The sequence below is a fragment of the Erpetoichthys calabaricus genome, chromosome 4 (genome assembly GCF_900747795.2).
Source record: "Erpetoichthys calabaricus chromosome 4, fErpCal1.3, whole genome shotgun sequence".
Lineage (NCBI taxonomy): Eukaryota > Metazoa > Chordata > Cladistia > Polypteriformes > Polypteridae > Erpetoichthys > Erpetoichthys calabaricus.
Window position 1 is genome coordinate 15,375,662 of NC_041397.2, and position 19,963 is coordinate 15,395,624.

Genomic DNA, 19,963 nt, shown 5'->3' on the forward strand with positions numbered 1-19,963 from the left:
AGGTCTGCGGTAGGAGCGACGGATGCATTCAACGTGGAGGTGAGATTACATCAGGGATCAGCTCTGAGCCCTTTCTTATTTGCAATGGTGATGGACAGGTTGACAGACGAGATTAGACAGGAGTCCCCGTTGACTATGATGTTTGCTGATGACATTGTGATCTGTAGCAATAGTAGGGAGCAGGCTGAGGAGACCCTGGAGAGGTGGAGATATGCTCTAGGGTGGAGAGGAATGAAGGTCAGTAGGAACAGGACAGAATATATGTGTGTAAATGAGAGGGAGGTCAGTGGAATGGTGAGAATGCAGGGAGTAGAGTTGGTGAAGGTGGATGAGTTTAACTACTTGGGATCAACAGTACAGAGTAACGGGGATTGTGGAAGAGAGGTGAAGAAGAGAGTGCAGGCAGGGTGCAATGGGTGAAGAGTGTCAGGAGTGATTTGTGACAGACGGGTATCAGCAAGAGTGAAAGGGAAGGTCTACAGGACGGTAGTGAGACCAGCTATGTTATATGGGCTGGAGATGGTGGCACTGACCAGAAAGCAGGAGGCAGAGCTGGAGGTGGCAGAGTTAAAGATGATAAGATTTGCATTGGGTGTGATGAGGATGGAAAGGATTAGAAATGAGGACATTAGAGGGTCAGCTCAAGTTGGACGGTTGGGAGACAAAGTCAGAGATGCAAGATTGCGTTGGTTTAGACATGTGCAGAGTATATTGGGAGAAGGATGCTAAGGATAGAGCTGCCAGGGAAGAGGAAAAGAGGAAGGCCTAAGAGAAGGTTTATGGATGTGGTGAGAGAGGACATGCATAACAGAGCAAGACGCAGAGGAAAGAAAGATATGGAAGAAGATGATCCGCCTGTGGCAACCCCTAACGGGAGCAGCCAAAAGAAGAATAAGAAGAAGAATTAGTGAGCACATTTTCATTCTGAACTTATCATCCAAGGTCAGGAGCTAAACTATAACTTTATCATAATCACAAACTTTGCCAAAAAGTTTGGCTTCGCTTGCCAAACCCTCCCCCCAAGCACTACGCGCCATTGTGAGTAGGGGGCTGAACGCACCCCAAAGAGATGCGGCTGCTCTCTCCAAAACCCCTCTTAAACGGTGATACAATGGGAAACAAATTCCTTTTTTTTTTACCTCCTCTTTGCTCGATCAGCTGCTGGATCGCTGCTGCTCCTGTGTGGTATGATCTCCTTTTCGTGCGGCGCTTTGAACGTTTTAAAGTCACTGCCTTGTCTCTCTTCTCCCCCAGACATCCTCAAACACTATTCAGTCTCTTTTCACTGTTCCGTTATTTCACGAGTAATATTTTCTGTTTTGTTTGCGCTAATGTGATGTTTACTCTCATTTTTTTGAGACTTTCGAATTTTCCTACTTTCATTATCTCTAACATGCTCTGCATGTGTATCACGGGACTTGCTTCCAAAGGTTGTAAGTATGACGTGACCTGCCCGTCTTGTGGGACATGAAAGTGTCTCTCTGTCTCTCTTCAAAAGATCACGTCTTGTCACAGGAAAAAAAGTTTTTTTTTTTAATAATAGACAACACAAAACAAAACAACAGCCTTGGTGGGCTCACCAATAGATCTAACAAGAGTTTGCAGAGCTAAAATGATGTGTCGTCAAGCTTCTAATACTGATAAGATCTTTCTTCCCTGAAGAATTCCTGCTTTGTTGGTAGCACTACAGTTGGCTTCCATGACCAAGGAATACGATGGTTTAGAGCAGGGGTGTCGAACTCTGGTCCGGGAGGGCCGCAGTGGGTGCAGGTTTTCATTCTAACCATCTCCTTAGTTACTAATCAGTTTTTGCTGCTAATTAACTTCTTTTGCCTTTGTTTTAATTAACTTCACTCAGACCCCTTAGTTGTTTCTTTTTCCTTAATTAGCAGCCAAACAATAATGAGACACAAAAGAAGCCACCACATGACTAGCTAACCTCTGCCCATCACACAATAGCTGAAAATAAAGAAAGGTGAAAGTCTCAGTAAAACAGAAAATCAACAGTTTTGGAGATGTCTGCTGTGGCAGAATGAAAGCAGCAACACGCCATGGAATTAAATGACGGGTTTAATTAACAGCAAGGATCAGCATCTCATTAAGAAACTGGTTGGAGTGAAAATGGTTGGAGTTTGAATCCCCAGTTTAATTGGGCATCTGTTGGCTCGTTTCATGTCTCATACCTGTTTGGCTGTCATTTAATGAAGAAAAGAATCAATTTAGGGGACTGAAGCCTTAAAAACAGGAGTAAACAAAAGAAGTTAATTAGCAGTGAAAACTGGTCATTTATTACGAAAAGGGTTAGAATGAAAACCTGTTGCCACTGCGGCCCTCCAGGGCTGGAGTTCGACGCCCCTGGTTTAGAGGATTATTTCGACCCAAACTAGGATTTGTGGTGTGATGACTGAGCCAAGCCAATGGATGTGTTTGTGCTGCAAATGTAAAGAACGTCTGTTAGCAGTTTTAACATATCATGTACAGTAACTCAGTTTGGATGTATGCATTAGCCAAACACATGATGATGATGATAATAAAAAAGTGTCAGCCTTTCATTATATATTTGCAAAATTCACTTTATTTTGAAAAAGAGTACTCGACAATGTCCATGTATGGTTGCTTGGAGAGGGCTTTAAGTAAAACGTTAGTTTCTTTTAGTTATTTCTGTTTAAATAAATCTATCCAGCTAGCTGGCTGAAGGGTTGTGTTTGGTGTCACAGCGTATTTTCCCCCTTAGCCCACTGTTTGCACATTTAAACATACCATTAAACTGTATAGCTTAGCATGCTGGGGCTTCTGCCAGTGGGCTTTTCTTAATGGCAGGCTGACTTTCAGTTTATTAAATGTCATTAATGTGCACACAGACATTTTGTACTATTTTTCTTTAATATATGCATAAGGCCAGATATACTGCATGTAGCATTTAATCATATAATGTAATGATGCAAAATAAAATGTGGTGTTGTGTCATTTTTGTAGAAAATGATGATTATTTTGGAGTACATAACCATCACACCCATGTGAGTTTGGTAAGTATTTTAATTTTCATTTTTTTTTATTTATCATTGTGATTGATATATATATTTGACCGTACACTGGAAGTGGACAAGTTCAATGTTTGAAGAACCATAATGGCTACTTCTTCCCCTTCATCTCTTCTTACTACTATGTGAGGTCAATGTGTCTGATCAACCTTTTCCCCAGTCAGCTCAGTCCTGCACCTTCTCCCCAGTCAGACCCTTTTTCTTCAGATCTTCATTTACTGTATCCATCCACCTCTGCTTTGGCCTCCTTTGCTTTCTCTTCCGCCTGTACTTCCATTCCCATCACTCTTTTGCCCACAAATTCCTTGTCTCTCCTCATCACATGTCCATACTACTTCATCCTACTTTCCTGTAATTTCTTTTGTTGCACCTCTGATTGTCTCATTTCTTATTCTGTCCTTTTCTGTAACTCCACACATTCAACTCAACATTCTCATTTCTGACACATTCGCCTAACCCTAACCCTAACTCTAACTTTAACTTTTACTTTTGCTTCTTCAAGAAGGAAAAGATTTCTTTTCTCCCATATTGACCTGTCATTGTCACTGGACATTCATTATTCATCCCACTGGATTTTGGTTTAATCCATCACTAGCATGGCATCTTCTTAAAAATGCTCTAGATAATCTGTCATATTTCATCCATGGTTCCACCTCTGGCTGTGGTTCAAATCTTTGTTATATGTTATTTTTGTTCATTTTTGATTATTTTATATATGTCAGTATTGCTTAAATTTATTTGTATTCTTTGTTTTTCATTGTGTCTGTGTATCAATGCCTTAGTTGTGTCCCATGTGTTTTGTGGATGGCCACCTGCCAGTCACCACCAGGAACTGCCTTCTGCCATATAAATCCAGAGGGTCTCCCACAGTTCATGGTGGTTCATTGTAAATGTACTCTGGGAGTGATGAATTGATTGTGTGTTGCTGTGCCTTTGAATATTTCTGTTTTTTGGAACCATTTTCTCCATCTTTTGTCTTTGTGTTGCATACTGTATTGAGAACTTGGTTACTTTGGATTGCCTTTGGTTTTTAAGCAATTCCATTTTGCTTTTGTGCTCAGTGGAGCCTGCTTTTGCTCACAGAATGATCTTGTCAAGACTAAACCTTCTTTCGAAAGATTCTTCAAGGCCCTTTTTATTTTCTAGTTGGGGTTGTCATGGTAATCCACCGTCTAGTTGCCAAATCTGGAAGTATTCATTTTTTCGTTGTCAAAAATTCTGCATGTAAAAACTTACTACACCACAAAATAAAAATGAATCTGTCAAGTTGTGTTTTTTTTAATTATATTATTCTCAAACTTTTATATTTTCAATGGAAACGGGAGGAGTAATAATTGTGCATTAAAAAGTTGGTATGACGCTGGGAAATTGCATCGCAAACGAAGGGGACTATGTAGAAAAGTGATATCATTTGTTTTTTGAAATTCTTACTAAACAGAGTTAAAAAAAAGTGCAGAAACTTTTTGAATGTCCCTCGTATTTATATTTCATAATTATATTATAGTAATTAAAATAGGTTACAAAGATACATTCCATAAAGTTAAAATTGTTAATTATAGAAATATCATTTCTAAGTTAGGGAACATCTAGCACTACGTAACACACAGATGTTCATAGTAATGTAATGTGCATCAAAAATACTGCACTTTGATACCATTTGAGATGATCTGTGGTGTGGTCTTATCCTTTTTAAAGCTTTTAAACAATCACCACAAATAATGATTAGAAAAAAGACCACTGTCATTTTTAGGTGCATTAGCATATAATGTGTGAAGCACCTATTGTGATAGTCCATGTCTGTCTGTCCAAATGAAACAATACTGCCCCCTGTGGACCAATTTTGTTGAGATGTGGCACGCTTATTCTTCAAAGAAGTTTGTTGAGACAGTTAAATGTTCATTAAGATATCTCAAACAGATTGCACAGTACACAATGTTAAAATTTCAAAATCCCCCATTGTAAAGCACTGGTGAATTCGCAAATTCATCTATTCTGAAACGAAGAGACGTTCTTTACGGCTTCAGCTGCAAATTCATTTACATTTTAAAATTTTACCTTGACAGCAGTTAAACCACATTCTATATTTTGTATATTTTGCAATTCACTTTATGTCATGACCAATCAGATGTTAACAGGCCGTAAACCCCTCCTACTGGACACTGTAGTCCCTCTCACTCAACATTTGGCTCCAGTCCTGAATGTTGTAGTCTTTGGTCGCTGTAACCATGAAATAATAATGATGTGTACATTTTCTAAATTGTTTATTGACAATATTTATATTTTACAATAAAGAGTAACATGTACTAAATAGATTCAGTTGTATACTTCAGTTCCATTTCATTCCATTTTCCCTGTTTATTTTTCTTATAATACTCCATATTGCTGTCTTTTCAATAGCGATTTATTAAAAACACAAAATGTTTAGTGACTGAGGATTAGGCAGTAAAACAGAAACACTTTAAAAACTGGTGTGGTCTGGCACACTATTTGTAAAGATGACTTGATGTTTGTGGCTTACATTCAAAGCATAAAAAGTCTGTTTGCTTTTGACGACCCTGTAGAATTATCCTTGGAGTGCGTGTCCCCCGAAAATCCAATGGATGAGGGATGTCAGACAGAATGTTGCACAGGTAAGTGCTGTTAAGTGACATTGACGTGTATGGCCAGTTGTGCGGTGCCACCACTCATACTTTGCAGGAGTGACATTCAAAGTGGGACCTTTAACACCTCTGGCAGAAGCTGGCATTTGTGTATAATTGTCACTTGCTGTGAAGTGCGCCTTACGACACTCACAGTATGTTTGAAGTGTGACAATGTTAAACTAGTATATTTACAATCAAACCTGGCAATTTGAAGGAAACTTTATAACTAATAATACATAATAATAATAATAACTAATAATTAATAATGAACTAATTAACTAATAATTAAAATGAATAATACATAATAATGATAACTAATAATAACTGTTATGCAGTGCAGAAATTCAGAATCGTAATGTACTTAGGCATGAAAGAAAACATTCTAACATTTGTGTGAGATTTAAACTTGTTAAGGTTAATTTTGCATCAAACATCAGGAAGGTTTCCTTCACACAGAGAACCACAGACACGTGAAACTGTCAGACGAAATTCAGAAGCCATTAAGAAGGCTAACAGAATGTCAGGTTATATAGCATCTTGATGTGTGGAGTACAAGTCACAGGAGGTTCTGCTCAAGCTTTATAACTCACTGCTGAGGCCTCATCTGGAGTCCTGTGTGAAGTTTTGGTCTCCAGGCTACAAAAAGGACATAGCAGCACTAGAACTATATTTCCTTAGAAGGCTGGCGTCCTTCAACATCTGCAATAAGATGCTGCAGATGTTCTATCAGACGGTTGTGGAGTCAGCATTAAGAAGAGGGACGCCTCACGCCTGGACAAACTGATGAGAAAGGCAGGCTCTATTATAGGTACGGAGGTGGACAGTTTGACATCTGTGGCAGAGCGACGGGCGCTCAGCAGGCTCCTATCAATCATGGAGGATCCACTGCATCCACTAAACAGTATCATCTCCAGACAAAGGAGCAGCTTCAGCAACAGACTGCTGTCACCGTCCTGCTCCACTGACAATACTGAGGAGATCGTTCCTTCCCCACACTATGCGACTCTTCAATTCTATCGGGGGGTAAACGTTAACATTATTCAAAGTTATTGTCCGTTATACCTGCATTTTTATCACTCTTTAATTTAATATTTTCTATCTATCTATCTATCTATCTATCTATCTATCTATCTATCTATCTATCTATCTATCTATCTATCTATCTATCTATCTATCTATCTATCTATCTATCTATCTATCTATCTATCTATCTATCTATCTATCTATCTATCTATCTATCTATCTATCTATCTATCTATCTATCTAGAAAAAGTCCAGAGAAGAGCGACTAGGCTGATTCCAGGGCTACAGGGAATCAATTATGAGGAAAGATTAAAAGTGCTGAGCCTTTATAGTTTAAGCAAAAGAAGATTCAGACGAGACCTGATCGAGGTATTTAAAATTATGAAGGGAATTAGTCCAGTGGATTCAGACGGTGACTTTAAAATGAGTTCATCAAGAACACGGGGACACGGAAACTTGTTAAGGGGAAATTTCACACAAACATTAGGAGGTTTTTCTTTACATAGAAAACCACAGACACCTGGAATAAGAGACCAAGTAATGTGGTAGGCAGTAAGGCTTTAGGGACTTTCAAAACTCGACTTGATTTTATTTTGGAGGAATTAATTGGATGATAATAATAATAATAATGGATAGGACTGGTGAGCTTTGCAGGGCTGAATGGCCTGTTCTCATTCAGATTGTTCTAATGTTCTAATGTAATCAGTCTGTTATAGATTGCACACAGCCTGTTTTGCTTTCTTAAATCAGATGCATTTCCTATTAGTACATATCAACCTTTATTTCTTGCTGAGCTACTGAAAAGACCACCACTATCTCCATTAGATGTTTTATTTTACTGCAATTAAATGAAACTCTAAACTTTTCCAAGCTGTCAGCATGCATTCCATCGGCTTCAATGTAAAGTCGCAGGTACACAATCTATAGATGTTGCACTCTTCTCTGTGCCTTTTCAGCTATTATAGATGTTCTCAACAATCTTTTTTTGAGACTGTTGTGTGTGTGCATCATCTTGGCTTTCCTAATGCCGTCTTGAATTAACGAGAAAAAGTTTGTGTTTGTGAGCTCAATTGTAAGATGAAAGTATTTCAAGTTCAAGTTTCCTAAGCTTTCTTTATGTAATACCCCCAAAATCTGAAGAATAGAGTGGTTATGGCATTTCTTTGTATCTACACCTTTATGAGCCATTCAGTGGGAGCCCCCCACACTCCACATTGCTTTCTCAGATTAGTCGTGGCCTACACATTGTTACCTGAATAACTCTTTTCTACTCCTCAGAAAGCAGTGTGTGGCCTACATAGTCTCCATCCACCGTGGATCTTCATTACGTCTTGCTTTTCATCAGCATGCTTGTTCACACTCTCAGCCATTCCCATTGCTCCTGCATTGCAATTCTTAAGGGTTTTATGAATAATCAATCCTTTGGATTTTTCTTTTTATGAACCATGAGATGGATGAAAATGAAGCCCAATCTGAAAGTACCTTGGACCCAATGTTGTCAATGCCCCAGTTCTCATCAGGTAAACAAGTTGAATCCTTCTTACTTTTTTATTAGTCTTTTTGTTAATTATTTTATAAACAATAAAGCAAGACACTACACTTCAAAAATCAAAAAATACCATTTTTGACTTGAAAGTTTTAAGAAAGTTCCACATCATGACACAACGTTGTGTGTATGGTCCACAATGCTGTTCATCACACAAAATTAATAATCCATTTGGGTATTACTGGGTGGTAATGCAGGAAAAATAGAAAACAATGTGAAGTTAATGGCGTCCTAAACTCAGTGTGACTGAATCTAATCAGGTCATTTATACATTGGCACAGTGGCACACTTATAATGTATGTTAAGGAATTTGATGATGAATGTGTATAATTTCTTACATATTGTGCAGTTTTAAACTGAAAATGTTATTACTGGTATCATGTCATCATATAAAACAATTAGAATATCTATGTGAGAGATTTCAATAGATAAGAATTTAGATAGATACAACAGATAAATATGAAAGACACTGTATAATAGATAGACAGAACTTTATTTGTCCCCAGGGGGCAATTTGGCTTTTTACAGTAGCTTTTTATATAAATAAATAAATACATAAAGAGGTAGATAAATATATATACACATACTCTATGGTCTGAACACACACCAGAGTGGCTAAAGGGAAGAAAAATTTAGAAAGAAACATACAAAAACATTTAGCTTGGCAGTCGCACCCGTTGTGGCATTATACAGGCTTATGAGTGTTCATATTAAGGACCCCCAGTCTTGTTTCTTGACACACGTCTGCTGAATAATTTGTTGGCTGAAAGTCCTCAGTGTTGTTGTGTCACAGGGAGAGGATATGCAGCGTTGTTCATAATGGCACTCACTTTTGTTTTAATTCTCTCCTTCCCTACAATCTCTAGGAGATCCAGAGTGTGTCTGATAACAGAGCCTGTCCTTTTAATTAGCTTGTTGGTTCAGTGATCCTCTCCTGAAGTGAGGTTACCAGCACAGCACACCAAAGTATTGAAAAATCTTACTGGCCATCACAGAATTGTAGAAGATGTGAAGGATGTCACTTCCCACATTAAAAGAACGCAGTCTTGTAAGGAAGAAGAGTCTGCCCTGCCCTTTCTCCTATGGTTCCTCTGTGTTCTGAGACCAGTCCAACTTGTCAATCATGTGGATCCCCAAGTATATATAGGAGTGGACCACCTCTACATCCTCTCCCTGAATAGTTACCGAACATAGAGGCTCTTTTGGTGCGGTGAAAGTCAATAAGCCGTTCCTTGGTTTTGCTGATGTTAAGGTGCAGACAATTCTCTTTGCACCAAGATACAAAGTTCTCCCCCGGACTCTTTTCCTCTGTCTCACTCCCCTTACTAATACACCCCATAAGTGCAGAATCATCTGAGAAATTTCTGCAAGTGACATGACCTGCTGCTATATTTCTAGTCAGAGGTGTACAGAGTGAAGCGAAAAGCAGACAGGCCTGTTCCTTGTGATGCTCCAGTGTTGCTCACACAGTCCTTGAGTCTCACAAACTGTGGTCTGCCTGCAGGCTTATCCACCTGCATATCTTTGAGTTTACCCCTTAACAGGAATGGCTGGATGGTATTGAAGGGGATGGAGAAATCAAAAAACAAAATCCTCACAGTGCTGCCAGCTTTGTCCAGATGGGAAGAAAAATCTTGAGGAGCAGACAGATAATTGCATCCTCCAATCCAGTCTTTGTCCAATATGCAAACTGCAATGGGTCCCCCTGAGGACAAATAAAGTTCTATCTATCTATCTATCTATCTATCTATCTATCTATCTATCTATCTGTCTGTCTGTCTGTCTGTCTGTCTGTCTGTCTGTCTGTCTGTCTATCTATCTATCTATCTATCTATCTATCTATCTATCTATCTATCTATCTATCTATCTATCTATCTATCTATCTATCTATCTAAAGTGCCTCTGGAAAGTATTCACAGCGCATCACTTTTTCCACGTTTTGTTATGTCACAGCCTTATTCCAAAATGGATTAAATTAATTTTTTTCCTCAGAATTCTACACACAACACCCCATAATGACAAAAGGTTTACTTGAGGTTTTTGCAAATTTATTAAAAATAAAAAACCTGAGAAATCCCATGTACATAAGTATTCACAGCCTTTGCTCAATACTTTGTCGATGCACCTTTGGCAGCAATTACAGCCTCAAGTCTTTTTGAATATGATGCCACAAGCTTGGCACGCCTATCCTTGGCCAGTTTCTCCCATTCCTCTTTGCAGCACCTCTCAAGCTCCATCAGGTTGGATGGGAAGCGTCGGTGCACAGCCATTTTAAGATCTCTCCAGAGATGTTCAATCAGATTCAAGTCTGGGCTCTAGCTGGGCCACTCAAGGACATTCACAGAGTTGTCCTGAAGCTACTCCTTTGATATCTTGGCTGTGCGCTTAGGGTCGTTGTCCTGCTGAAAGATGAACCGTCGCCCCAGTCTGAGGTCAAGAGCGCTCTGGAGCAGGTTTTCATCCAGGATGTCTCTGTACATTGCTGCAGTCATCTTTCCCTTTATCCTGACTAGTCTCCTAGTCCCTGCCACTGAAAAACATCCTCACAGCATGATGCTGCCACCACCATGGTTCACTGTAGGGATGGTATTGGCCTGGTGATGAGCGGTGCCTGGTTTCCTCCAAACATGACGCCTGGCATTCACATCAAAGAGTTCAATCTTTGTCTCATCAGACCAGAGAATTTTCTTTCTCATGGTCTGAGAGTCCTTCAGGTGCCTTTTGGCAAACTCGAGGCGGGCTGCCATGTGCCTTTTACTAAGGAGTGGCTTCCGTCTGGCCACTCTACCATACAGGCCTGACTGGTGGATTGCTGCAGAGATGGTTGTCCTTCTGGAAGGTTCTCCTCTCTTCACAGAGAACCTCTGGAGCTCTGACAGAGTGACCATTGGGTTCTTGGTCACCTCCCTGACTAAGGCCCTTCTCCCCCGATCGCTCAGTTTAGATGGTCGGCCAGCTTTAGGAAGAGTCCTGGTGGTTTCGAACTTCTTCCACTTATGGATGATGGAAGCCACTGTGCTCATTGGGACCTTCAAAGCAGCAGAAATTTTTCTGTAACCTTCCCCAGATTTGTGCCTTGAGACAATCCTGTCTCGGAGGTCTACAGACAATTCCTTCGACTTCATGCTTGGTTTGTGCTCTCACATGAACTGTCAACTGTGGGACCTTATATAGACAGGTGTGTGCCTTTCCAAATCATGTCCAATCAGCTGAATTTACCACAGGTGGACTCCAATGAAGCTGCAGAAACATCTCAAGGATGATCAGGGGAAACAGGATGCACCTGAGCTCAATTTCGAGCTTCACGGCAAAGGCTGTGAATACTTATGTACATGTGGTGTCTCAATTTTTTTATTTTTAATAAATGTGCAAAAACCTCAAGTAAACTTTTTTCACATTGTCATTATGGGTCGTTGTGTGTAGAATTCTGAGGAAAAAAATGAATTTAATCCATTTTGGAATAAGGCTGTAACATAACAAAATGTGGAAAAAGAGATGCGCTGTGAATACTTTCCGGATGCACTGTATGTCTATCTATCCAAATTCCCCACAGGAATGAATAAAGTTCTCTGTACTTCATGCCACTGTTGTTTTCTCTGTCAATTAGATTTTCATTTTTGTGCAGGAAAAGAATCAGAATTCTGGCAGCTGTGTAAAAAAACTGGATGTGTGGAGAAGATCTTTTCCAAAATCACAGATGAGCTGACAAACGTTTCCATGAAGATTACTAATCACAGTGCCAGTGAAAATGGTAAGTGATGACGATTTTATAGTCTGTTTTGGTACTTTAAATAAGATTTTCCATATACGTTGTTGCTAAGATTCCAATGTTTTGGATGCCTATGGCAAATAAAATGTACAGTTACAATCACTGTGCTAGGCATGTTGTAAGCTGTTCAGTTGAAATGTTTTTAAATAATGCTCCACACTACTTAATACAACTCCGATCATTCAGTGCTTTTCACCAGTAACCATCTAATAATTGACGAGATTTGCTTTGCAGTGAACACTTCCCAGACGTTGCCTACTATCTTTCTTGGCATTTCCGTGTAGCTTCTGGAATGTCCTGGAAGCATATTGTCTTCTTGATTTTTTTACGCTCAAGCATTTTGAAAGTTAGCTCCTTTTTGCGTAGTCATTGGTACTTGACTCTTAACCGTTTGCATTTTGTTCTTTCCTCAGATTATAAATTTGCCTTTGCAGTGGTAATGGCCTCTGGTCTTCTTCCACAGATCATGTTGGAAAATGAAGCAGGTAAAGTCAGATTTCTTCCTAATTACCCATCTAATTCTAAAATAATATTATTTAATAATGTTCAAATGTCTTAACATAAAGTAGAAGTCACTTATAAGCAATGAATTTCAAAACTCCTCTTGATGTTGTTCCTAGTGGAATTAGGTGAATAGGGTTGGCGAGCTTTGTTGGGGTGAATGGCCTGTTCTTGTAAAAACGTTTTCTACTGTTCTAATTATAAACATCGTATCCATGCATTCATCTTAACCATCTGCCTTGTTGTGCTTTGTGTGTTTTATGGTCTCCTCCAGCACACCTATGGTCTGAGGCACCTTAGCTGAACTAACTGATGTTAAGAAAGGTGTCCCTCAGGGGGTCAGCGTTAGGGCCGCTGCTATTTTTAATATATAAATGATTTGGATGGGAATATACAGGTGCTGGTCATAAAATTAGAATATCGTGACAAAGTTGATTTATTTCAGTAATTCCATTCAAAAAGTGAAACTTATATATTAGATTCATTCATTACACACACACTGATGTATTTCAAATGTTTATTTCTTTTAGTGTTGATGATTATAACTGACAACTAATAAAAGTCCCAAATTCAGTATCTCGGAAAATTAGAATATCAATTAAGACCAATGCAAAAAAAGGATTTTTAGAAATGTTGGCCAACTGAAAGGTATGAACATGAAAAGTATGAGCATGTACAGCACTCAATATTTAGTTGGGGCTCCTTTGGCCTGGATTACTGCAGCAATGCGGCGTGGCATGGAGTCGATCAGTCTGTGGCACTGCTCAGGTGTTATGAGAGCCCATGTTGCTCTGATAGTGGCCTTCAGCTCTTCTGAATTGTTGGGTCTGGCGTATTGCATCTTCCTCTTCACAATACCCCATAGATTTTCTATGGGGTTAAGGTCAGGCGAGTTTGCTGGCCAATCAAGAACAGGGATACCATGGTCCTTAAACCAGGTACTGGTAGCTTTGGCACTGTGTGCAGGTGCCAGGTCCTGTTGGAAAATGAAATCTGCATCTCCATAAAGTTCGTCAGCAGCAGGAAGCATGAAGTGCTCTAAAACTTCCTGGTAGACGGCTGCGTTGACCTTGGACCTCAGAAAACACAATGGATCAACACCAGCAGATGACATGGCACCCCAAACCATCACTGACTGTGGAAACTTTACACTGGACCTCACGCAATGTGGATTCTGTGCCTCTCCTCTCTTCCTCCACACTCTGGGACCTTGATTTCCAAAGGAAATGCAAAATTTACTTTCATCAGAGAACATAACTTTGGACCACTCAGCAGCAGTCCAGTCCTTTTTGTCTTTAGCCCAGGCAAGACGATTCTGACGCTGTCTCTTGTTCAAGAGTGGCTTGACACAAGGAATGCGACAGCTGAAACTCATGTCTTGCATACGTCTGTGCGTGGTGGTTCTTGAAGCACTGACTCCAGCTGCAGTCCACTCTTTGTGAATCTCCCCCACATTTTTGAATGGGTTTTGTTTCCCAATCCTCTCCAGGGTGCGGTTATCCCTATTGCTTGTCCACTTTTTTCTACCACATCTTGTCCTTCCCTTCGCCTCTCTATTAATGTGCTTGGACACAGAGCTCTGTGAACAGCCAGCCTCTTTAGCAATGACCTTTTGTGTCTTGCCCTCCTTGTGCAAGGTGTCAATGGTCGTCTTTTGGACAACTGTCAAGTCAGCAGTCTTCCCCATGATTGTGTAGCCTACAGAACTGGACTGAGAGACCATTTAAAGGCTTTTGCAGGTGTTTTGAGTTAATTAGCTGATTAGAGTGTGGCACCAGGTGTCTTCAATATTGAACCTTTTCACAATATTCTAATTTTCCGAGATACTGAATTTGGGACTTTCATTAGTTGTCAGTTATAATCATCAACATTAAAAGAAATTAACATTTGAAATACATCAGTCTGTGTGTAATGAATGAATCTAATATACAAGTTTCACTTTTTGAATGGAATTACTGAAATAAATCAGCTTTGTCATGATATTCTAATTTTATGACCAGCACCTGTAAATAACAAGCTGGTGAAGTTTGCAGAGATACCAAGCTAAGAGGATTGGCAGATCATCTAGAATCCATTGAATCAGTAAAGAGGAACTTGGACAGCATACAGGCTTGTGCAGATTTGTGGCAGATGAAATTTAATGTCAGTACCGTATATATAAGTTGGGTCTTGAAACCCAAAAAAATGGATCATAAAATCAAACCCCCGACTTATACGCGCATTCAAAAAAGCAGAACATTTACATTTTTTTATTTTTTACATCTTCTTGCCTCCTCCAATCTCGCTCCAGTTGCTCAGATGCATCGAATTTTGTTGCAGCAGCACAGTTACTGATTTCTTTCGCCACTTCAATGACTTTTAATTTAAAACCAGCTTCATATTTTCTTCCAATCGAACGTTCCATCGTAGATAAGGGATGCTGTTACGATAAAGGTGTATGAAAGTGTGAGATACAAAAAACACAAATCAGTGCAAATGTTGCTTCGGAATAGTTTGGGTATTACCATGTGGTCACGTAGGCACAAGACATAGAAAAAGAAGGCCGTGTGCTCCGTGATTACTATCTCAGATGGGTGTTAGTGAATCATAATCTCTTGGACCAATAGCGTGAGTTTTCCGCATTCGACTTATACGGCTGACATTATAAAATACCAGAAATTATACGATAAAATCCAGACTTATCCATGAGAGAACATATCTGTGAGTATATATGGTATTACATGTTAGTAAAAATGTTAGTTCTGAATACATAATGGGAGGTCTAAAAATCAAAACTATAAATCATGGGAAGGATTTAGTAGTCGTAATGGACTCGACACAATCAACTGCCAGACAGCTAAGCCATTAAGAAGGCTAACAGAATGTTATGTTATATAGCGCCTTGATGTGTGCAGTACACGTCCCAGGAGGTTCTGCTAGGCTTTATAACACACTGGTGAGGCCTCATCTGGAGTTCTGTGTGCAGTTTTGGTCTCCAGAATACAAAAAGGACATAGCAGCACTAGAAAAGGTCCAGAGAAGAGCGACTGGGCTGACTTCAGGGCCACAGGGGATGAGTTCTGAGGAAAGATTAAAAGAGCTGAGCCTTTACAGTTTGAGAAAAAGAAGATTAAGAGGTGACCTGACTGAAGTGTTTAAAATTATGACAGGAATTAGTCCAGTGGATTGAGACGGTGACTTTAAATTGAGTTCATCAAGAACATGTGGACACAGAAACTTGTTAAGGGTAAATTTCACACAAACATTAGGAAGTTTTTCTTCACACAAAGAACCACAGTCACTTGGAATAAGTGACTAAGTAGAGTGGTAGACAAGTGGATTTTGGGGACTTTTAAACTCGACTTGATGTTATTTTAGAAGAATTAAGTGGATAGGACTGGTGAGCTTTGTAGGGCTGAGTGGCCTGTTCTCATCTTGATTGTTCTATAATATGGATGAATGTCTTCCTTAACTACAGAACTGAAACTGATGTACTGTAACACAAAACTCTTACAGCAGACAGAGGACTTGAGCAGCCAGGGATCATTAAGAATTGTTTTCATGCTGTGTACTCAACTCATATGACAAAGTATTGGAAGTAATCTTTTTTTTCCTAATGTTTAAATTATAAATATCATATCCATTCATTCATCTTAACCCTCTGTTCTCTTTTACTTTGTGGGTCTTATGATCTCCTACAGAGCACCTATTGCTTTCCATGCCACCTGCTCAACTCTTATGACAATTTTTCTGCACCAAATTAGGACTAATCTTTCTCTTAACTTGGACAAGCATTTTCACACAACTTGAAGTTACAGTATTTCTTGAATGGCTACTCTAACATCAAATGAAATCTTTGTTTGATTTATTTCTTCTCCCTAAAGTTTCCCTAATGTACTGCTCTTCACAAGATGTTCCTCATTTCTTCTGTATCTCCAAACAGAGACTGAAGCAAAACTGGAAAGCCTGCAGGTGCAGCAGAAGCTGTTGAGTCAAGCAAAGTGTGCAATGCAAGAAGTGAAGACAAAGATGGACCAATGGCACACTTAACAGTGGCCTTACTCCAGACGGAGTTGTAGACACACAGTTGTACGTGTAATGGAATTCCAATCAGTACCTCCCATCTTCATGTCCTCTTTTCCTTATCCCCTTATGCATATATCTGCACTCTTGCACTGTCAATGGGCTCTTGGTTGCTACTTTGTCTCATTTCTGTTGGCCTTTCACCTTCTAAAACATTGTAATTTACCTCATCCTGTGTGGTTGCTTTCCAGTGGAGGGCCATTTTTGCCTCTGTTGCTGTCCTAATGCCATTTTGCTCCTACAGTCTCCATCAGATTCTACACAACGCATTTACATACTTGTATCATTCACAGTGGCACACTGAAAGACTCATGGAATGTATTTGTCTTGGGGGATTTTGCTTCATTAGCTTTCCCATTTGATTCTTTTGGGTTGTTTTTGGCTGAGTTCACTGCACATGTGCTACTCCTAAAAAATGAAGTATTGTCAATTTCCTCCTGCCAAGAAGTCAGCAAGTCATGTTTGAAAGTTGTGCTGGAGCAAAAAAAAGTACACGAATCCTTTTGAATGACCGGGTTTACTGCTGTGACAGTAGGGGGCGCTGTCGCACCTCCAAACCCAAAGACAACACGTCCAAACACCAGGTAAAAGTATAAGAAATTAATTTATTATAACAATAATGTTCACAAAGCACCTCCACCTCCACTATACACAATAATAAATCAATAATAAACAATAAACACTAATCAATCCTCCACTCCACCCAGCAGCTCTGTCACACTCCCACCCAACTCTGGCTCCATCTGCTGGGTTTCCCACAGTCCTTTAAATAGTCCTTGACCCAGAAGTGCTTCTGTCCTTCAGTCCATGTGATGCCATAGCACTTCCGGGTCAGATGAAAACTCTTCTTTTTTCTTCAGCCTGGAAGTACTTAATTTCTTCTATCCCTGTGACGAGGTAGCACTTGCGGGCTATAATAGAAACATTCGTGTCTCCCTGCAGCATCCCCTGGCGGCCCCCACGGTATCCAGCAGGGCTGTGCAGCCAAACTCCATTGTCCATAATGCCCTGCGGGAATTCGGTGCACCTCCATGTTGAAGGGAGGACTCCCTCTAGCAGCCTGGGGGTGTTGGCCGGGATAAACTGCCGGCCATCCCTCACACTGCATTAATTGGTCATAAACGGTGATCTGATCTTTATGTAAGTCACAAGTGTAGACAAACACAATATGCTTACACCAATAACACAAACCGTTCTGATCTTTCATGTGTTTATTGAACACACTTATCAAACATTAAGAGTGGACTGTGGAAAAAGTCAGTGAACCCTTGGAGTTAATAACAAGTTGAACCTCTCGTATCAAACAAGTGCTTCTGGGAGCTGCAGACCAGACCTGCACCATCTTCAGGAGAAATCCTGGACCATTGTTTCTTACAGAACTACTTCAGCTCATCCAAATTCTTAGGATGTCTCAAAGTCATTCCATAGCATCTACATTGAGATAAGGTCTGGACTGTACAACACTCCCAAAAAATGGATTTTATTTTTTTGAATCCCTTTTATAGTAGACCAGCTGTCCCCCGCGACTCTGCCCATGTGGTAGTGAAACAGGAGAAACTTTAAAAATCAGTTTAAAAAAAATGTAAGTCTGGCCAAGCCGATGGTAGGTAAACTCCAACGTCAACCGTTGCCACTGTATCTGATCGTGTTCAGCTCTGTTAGGAGAGCGTCCCCCAAGTGGGGAGAAAAGCACGTGGCTGTGATATCTCTGGCAATCAGCAGCTACCCTCTAAAACACACGTAGCTCTGATCTCTCTCTCTCTCAAAAATACGACTCCTTAACAATCTGTAGATGATGATGTCTGCTGAACAAACCGGTATCGTTAGCTAAGCGGAGGCAAGGTGCACTCCAACACGTGGTGAGAGGTACAGCGACTCGAATGGAGGCTGGTCTGTGAGTGAGGAAGGCCTACTCCTGAGGTCCCGCTTGCCCCTTCCCTTGGCTCACAGACTCTCTCTTGGATTTGTGCAAATAATTTGCTGCTGCCAGCGAACTATGATACATAGTGCAATGAGAGATGTCGCAATATCAACAGGAATGTTCAAGCAAATTACAGAAAAAAACCCAATGTAAATCCGTTAAGTAGTTCTCTCGTGAAAAGCAGAGAGACAGACAGACAGACAGATGTTGCATTTTATATTTATAGAGATTTATTTTGATATTTAGGGTCACCGTGCCGCCCCCTTTCATACTATCAGGTGAATATTTGTCTCATTTGTCAAATTTCAAAGAAAGCACAAGGAATTTTTTATGCTTTTATATGAATTCAGACATCACTCAAAACATGCTTTAAATATTTAATCATGATATGTTCATATTATTTTAAATATTTATGCATTTATTTGTAGCGCAAATAAACTAATTGTTGTTACATTTTACAGTTTTTTGAATATAATGGAAATAAAATGTTAAACCTGATTGCTTTATTTTCAATGGACCTTTGGTAGGGTGACAGCTCAGATCTGATCATGTGAATGATTGAATTTTTTCGCAACTTAATTCACAGGTGGGTGCAAAATGATTTGTGTAATTTTACCCAGAAGGGGCCACTAGCTTAACATTTGAACAGAAGTTTCTGAAATACAGTGATCAGCTACAACACGGGTGTCAAACTCTTCAGTGGCTGCAGGTTTTCATTCTAACCATCATTTTCATTAGTGATCAGTTCCTCCGGCTAATTATCTTATTTTGCCTTAATTTTAGTTAACTTGACTCAGTTACCTTAGTTGTGTCTTTTCCTTAATTAGCAGCCAAACAATAATGAGACAGTAAACGAGTCGCCGCATGACCAGCTCGCCTGTGCCCATCACAGAGTATCTGAAAATAAAGAAAGGTGAAGGTCTCAGTAAGGTTGATCTGCTCAGGTCACCAAAACATTTTGACAGTGAAAAATCAACACTTTTAGAAATGTCTGCTGTGGCAGAATGAAAGCAACAAAAGGCCATGGCATTAAATAACGGGTTTAATTAACAGGAGCACCAGGGGAGCTACGCACGTCTCCTCTTTATTGATTTTAGCTCTGCTTTTAATACCATCTTCCCTCACAGATTGGTGTGCAAGCTGCCAGCCCTGGGACTCCTGTATTCCACCTGTCTATGGATTAAAGACTTCCTGACAGACCGCACACAAAGGGTTAGGGTGGGCCCTCACATCTCCTCGGCCATCAGCATCAGCACTGGCTCTCCTCAGGGGTGTGTGCTGAGCCCTCTGCTCTTCTCGTTGTACGCACAACAACAACACCAACAACATTTATTTCTATAGCACATTTTCATACAAAAAAGTAGCTCAAAGTGCTTTACATAATGAAGAAAAGAAAAAATAAAAGACAAAATAAGAAATTAAAATAAGACAACATTAGTTAACATAGAAAAAGAGTAA

General features: G+C 39.9%; 1 protein-coding gene across 3 annotated transcripts in view; it reads left to right on the plus strand.

Moving 5' to 3' along the window:
- Positions 1 to 19,963, plus strand: part of LOC114650060 (uncharacterized) — a 170,322-nt gene that overhangs the window by 76,852 nt on the left and 73,507 nt on the right. For 2 of the 3 annotated variants that reach the window (XM_051926370.1, XM_051926372.1), the window contains exons 11-15: positions 2,977 to 3,026; positions 8,157 to 8,226; positions 11,878 to 12,003; positions 12,435 to 12,506; positions 16,445 to 16,953. In XM_051926370.1, coding sequence (XP_051782330.1) covers positions 2,977 to 3,026; positions 8,157 to 8,226; positions 11,878 to 12,003; positions 12,435 to 12,506; positions 16,445 to 16,551 — 425 coding nt within the window. In that variant the 3' untranslated portion in view covers positions 16,552 to 16,953. Of the gene's footprint in view, positions 1 to 2,976; positions 3,027 to 8,156; positions 8,227 to 11,877; positions 12,004 to 12,434; positions 12,507 to 16,444; positions 16,954 to 19,963 lie in introns of those variants that run through there. The other variant, XM_051926371.1, reaches the window with a different exon arrangement.